Source organism: Etheostoma cragini, chromosome 2, assembly GCF_013103735.1.
Source record: "Etheostoma cragini isolate CJK2018 chromosome 2, CSU_Ecrag_1.0, whole genome shotgun sequence".
In the NCBI taxonomy this organism is placed as follows: domain Eukaryota; kingdom Metazoa; phylum Chordata; class Actinopteri; order Perciformes; family Percidae; genus Etheostoma; species Etheostoma cragini.
In genome coordinates, this window is record NC_048408.1 from 28545275 (window position 1) to 28550427 (window position 5153).

At 46.1% G+C, this 5153-nt stretch overlaps 1 protein-coding gene across 1 annotated transcript; it reads right to left on the reverse strand.

The window, feature by feature from the left end:
* Positions 1–983: 983 nt before the first annotated feature.
* Positions 984–4081, reverse strand: LOC117962140 (homeobox protein Nkx-2.5-like). Its single transcript, XM_034901258.1, has 2 exons — positions 3371–4081; positions 984–1993 (listed from the first exon to the last, which is right to left on the reverse strand). Exons 1-2 carry the CDS (start codon positions 3789–3791, stop codon positions 1350–1352), a joined length of 1065 nt encoding a protein of 354 aa, XP_034757149.1. The 5' UTR covers positions 3792–4081; the 3' UTR covers positions 984–1349.
* Between the last annotated feature and the right edge of the window lie 1072 nt (positions 4082–5153).

Consider the following 5153-nt stretch of genomic DNA (forward strand, 5'->3'; position numbering starts at 1 on the left):
TGTGAGAATAACAAAGATCTCATCTGAAATAAAACCCCTTAAACTGAAATAATAGCCTACAGGACACGAACCTCGCTCCCTCCTCCTGTCCATTTTCCAAATCTGGATAAATGGTGAAACTTGTAGCAATAATACCCCCTTCTTTCACAAAAACGCCTCCCCGCTGCCATAACCTCCAGCCCGCCTGCCCCCGAAGCCTCGCGCCTGGGCATCTCGGAGAGCTTTTCTCTATGAACAAAAAAAGCCTCCTGAAGGGGAACAAAAGTGACCACATTTTTCCACCGTGTCCCCTTCTCCTCGCAGAATGTCCCTCAAATGGGAAAATTAGGATGTCAATCTGACGGGCCCTGTGCGCTTTTGTCTTTGCTGAGTACCCGGCTCTGCCTACCACACACCTTTTGTCCGACAATCCAATAAGAGCCATTATTCCCGCTCCCTAGCCCGGCTGCAGCTCGCTCTTCGGGGGTATTTTAGGTGCTTAATCGCGTCCTTTTTAAGGACCTCAAATGGAGAATAACTTCCTCCTTTCACCTCGCCTGGCATCGGGACAAAGAGTCCCTGTGGCCCGGCCTCCTCCAGCAGCTCTCCCCTTAAAATGTTTACGAGCTAAATTCGCCTCCGTGCATCTGACTCACTTCTGGGCACAGTGGGAGCAATCATTATTGGAGTATTGTTTGTTATTGTAAGATTCTTTCTTTTCATTCTTTAGGGAGAAATACAGTTACGTGATGGCGATGTGTTTGCCATTATTTCAACCGCACAGTGAAGCTAACTTCCCCCCAAAAGATCATTTTTTGCCCGGATACAGAATCAAAACGCATCTTCTCTCATTTGCTCTGATTTATTTGAATAAATGTGAAGTAGACTAAAACATATCTCTGTTGACCCCAAAAAACACATTAAAGCAATTCAATATCTCCATATAGCCTAAAATATATACCGTGCTGGAAACAAACGTTTAAAAAATAACAATCATCTTTTTAAGTTCAAAGAAGGAGAAATGCGCAAGCTTGTGCGTAATTTTCCCCTCTGTGCTTCAGTCCTATCAGTGCCAAACTAGAGCACCGACAATTATTGGATCACAAAATGAAATTTCACCCAAGCTGTGTGACTGTTCAGATGCCCCTGTGAGGCGTCCAGCCCTTTTCACACTCATTTCGGCTATAATACACTTGAATAAGCCTGAAATAGGAGTGGAATTTCAAGTCATCTGACGGGAGAATCCAAACTCAGATCCGTTATTAGCAATACTGTTTTCTGAGGCGTTTTCACAAGTTAACACGCTTCTAAAAGTGTGTGGGTTGACGAAAATGAAAGCAAAAAGAGACACTAGATCTGTTCTGGTGAGGCTACCAGGCCCGGATCCCCTGCAGAGAGCCCTGGCAGGATGTGACCGCTGTCCCTTGGTGTGTTTGGGCCTGTGGAGAGCCGCCGAGGCCGCTTACGCTTCCCAAGTTCATGTTCATGAAGGCGTTGGAGGTGCTGGACGGAGGAAGGGCAGGGATGCTGGTGTACGTGCAGCTGTAATTGGTGTTGTAAGCGGGGCTGTTGTATGTGTATGCCGCTGGGTATCCGTTATAACTGTACGGGTTGGATCCGTACGGGGCAGAAGCGGCGTAGCTCTGCGCACCGCCCAGACACGGCTTCCCATCTCTGACCAGCACCGGTACGGCGACGCGCCGGGGCGGGGGAGGGTGGTGCTGCCCCGCCGCCTCCAGTGACTTGTCCTGGCGCTGCCGCTTGCACTTGTAGCGGCGGTTCTGGAACCAGATCTTCACCTGGTTCGAGGTGAGTTTGAGGGTGGTCGCCAGGTGCTCCCGCTCCGGGGCAGACAGGTAGCGCTGCTGCTTGAAGCGCCGCTCCAGCTCGAAGACCTGCGCCTGGGAGAAGAGCACCCTGGGTCTCCGCCGGCTCCTCTGCTTCTGCACCGGCCGCTCCGAGTCGCCCTGCCCGCCCTCCGATGCCTCATCCCGGGACACCAAACCACAGCTCTCTGGGTAGGTTGGAAAGTCACGTAAGAAGTGTATATGTAATAAAGTATGGGCTGTATCTCAAATCATGAAATGTAAAAAAGTACATACGTACTGTAGGCCTATATATATTGTTTTCAGTGTAGGATTTGAACAGATCACGGTACTCTACCTTGGTACTACTCTAAACCTGGTACATTTCTTTTGTTTCATTAGTACAATTACAAAAGCGTTTAGCCAGAATGCACAACAACACTGCTAAGCAATTATTATGAAATACAAATAAAACATTAAATAAAATAAAAATAATAACATAAAACATTACAATAAAATATAAAACACAAGGAGGCTGAACTTTAAAGGATAAACCGTGCAACAAATAGAAGATTAAAAATCTCTTGTCTAAAACACAGACCTGGCTAATAAATTACACATTTTAGGCAAATGGTATAAAATTGATTGACTTAGAAAGAGACACGAACAACTTAAAAAGTCATTTTTAACGGTTTCTATCTAATGAATATGTATATGTACCATGGGAAGAAGACGTGTCTGACTATTAGTAGTTTATTAGCGCTACTTCGCCGTGTCATTTCTTTTACAAGCCTCTTTAAACTAATTGTCGGTTTATGGTCCACACATCATAACAGACTCCGCGTCACGGGCGCGCAGCTGCACCACTAGAGACTGTTTGACATTTCCAGACTTTACTGGATCTGTCTCAGGCCTCTGGTTGCGGTGATACTGACTTCCACCATTTGATAGCTCTTTATTGGGATAATGTCTGGCGTCTGGAGGTGGAACAGCCGAGAACAGACCTCTCTCTTTCTCTCTCTCTTTATCTCTCTCTCTCTCTCTCTCTGAGCAGAGACGCTGCTCTGCAGATCAGACAATACCTCTGAAACACAACCTTCCCTTTTATTAAAATGTTTTTTGTTGCACGTTTGCACAACTCGGAACTATAGAGGGGATTCATCTTTAAGGTCACCCGAGTGATCAAATAATAATGAAAATACTTGAATAATACAGCATAGACAGAGCTGCATGATTATTTAGAAAATGGCACAACACATTTTCTTTTTCCAGTTGGCTTGCAGTGTATTTGAGCTTTATGGATAAATGGCTAAAACGTACCTATTGCATGGATATTGAGCTATTACTAATAATTAAAGTTGTATTTTGACTGGTTTGGTTTAGGTTTCAGGTTAAGCTGTTTTTTTTTATCTGGACACTGGTAATGTAAGATTTAACATCCAAATCAGCTGCTTACGTTTACACTTCACGTTGTAGCACTTTGATATTTCTCTGTGACAACATTTGATTGATTTTTGTGTAATAGTTAGTGTTTTACGCGTCCTTTTTGTGTGCCTTTTGTTCGGTCTGTTGTGCTGCACACTCACTGTTTTCCTGCTCGTCCAGCTCGGCGGCCTCCAGCTTGGTTCCCTGCAGGCCGGAGTGGACGTACATGTCCGGGGACAAGCTGGTCTCTCCTCGGTCCTCTTCCCGCACAGCCAGCGCGCTGAGGTAGGCCAGGTTGTCCTCTCCGTCCGAGAAGGAAGGACTGTCCCGGGCTCCGGCGAGCATGCAGGACGGCGGGGTTTGGAAATGCTGCTGCTGGGGAGGAGAGCCGGCCAACTGCTGCTGGGTGTGGATCGGGAGCTGGAGTTCCAGGGACCCGGACTGCCTCTGCTGCCGTTGCTGCTGCTCCAGTTTCAGAATATCCTTGACTGAAAACGGAGTGGAGGTGAGCGGACTCTGCAGCATCATGTCATCCAGCTCCTGCTCTGCTGCACCGAGGAAATGAAGCCCGCCGAGTAACATGCACACCACTTCTGCTTTCCCCGACTCTTTTTTCTTCTTCTAACAAATAATTGAACTTAATAGCCTCTTCTTTGGTATTTGGAGTTTCGTTAAGCCTCTGGATTCCCTCATCGCCGTACAACGCACGAAAACGTGGGTATTAGTCCCCGGGTTGTGCCCATGCAGGTCTCTTCTCTGACAGATAGATTGCCTGGCTTTGTAAGTAGAGTTTGGACCGGGGCGAAGGAGCGCCTCTGCCTCCTCTGATGTCAGGGGGAGGGGAGGGTGAAATGGAAAGTGTGCATGCTGGTAAGGAAGCATTTGGGAGCGAGAGGCAGCCAGAGAGAGGGAAGGAAGGTGGGGCGTGCGTGACGCATATTCACGTACTGGTTTTGTTTTCGGACTTGTGTGAATATGGTGGGCAGATAGTTTTTACTCACACTCTGCTCCTCTACTTTCCACTTTGTTTATCCTTCTGTCTGTTCTGTCCTCGCTGAATAGCCTTTTACGCACACGTTTTGTTGAAAGAAGCACATTAGTAGCCCTTCTCTGTGGCTGGAAATGTGTTATCTTTATCTTTACTTAGCATCGTTAGGGTTTATTTAACACGTTATTTGCCGTTTTCGTCAGGAGATTGGGGACCGTGTTGGTTGGTGCGTAAATCTGTGCGCTCTTTGGAGAGGCACACCATTTGGCACGCTCCCCGCAAGAACGGTCACACGTCTAGGTCAACGGTCAGGTCAAGGGATAATAGATTATTAGTTTAACTTCACCCCGAGTTGATGATAGGGGCCATCATTACGCATAGCACATAGGCAGGTTGAGTTTGGCTGAGGTACAATCTAAAACAGGTGAGGATTCTGTCACCAAAACCTTGAGTGAAACCTGCTTTTAATTGAAGTTGAAGTTGAAGTTGAAGTGACATTTTGGTCGGTCTTCACTAAACAGACAGGGAACTGTAGATTATTGGCAGGTCATGTTACAAAATGGGCATCATAGTAACCAAACACCTGATCTAAAAGATGGATTTATATTTTGAGAAAGACATCAGCTTGCAGTGTTAACTCTTCTGAAGGCCTTATATTATATTCAGAAATTCTTCCTTTTTAGATGTCAAACTTTCCAACTCTGTCAGATAGTACAACAGGAAAAATGCATATGCAATACTCCAAAAAACATACATAATGTCCATTTTATGTAACAGTGGAGCCATTAAAATGTCTTGTTACATTTTTTTTAAACTATACTAAATTTAAAACTCCATCAAACTGAGACCGTTTCTCTCCATGCAGCCCTGTCAGCAGCCGGCTGCTCTCGGTGTCGCTCCGTCCTCTTTATCGCGGGTGTTGTAGGCTATTAATAACCGCCCTGGGCCGATAAGCA

Coding starts and splice junctions, on each gene's coding strand:
- LOC117962140 (XM_034901258.1), bottom strand. CDS start 3,791: ATGTTACTCGGCGGGCTTCATTTCCTCGGTGCAGCAGAGCAGGAGCTG. Junction 1,994..3,370: donor GCTGGACGAGCAGGAAAACA/GTGAGTGTGCAG, acceptor CAACCTACCCAG/AGAGCTGTGGTTTGGTGTCC.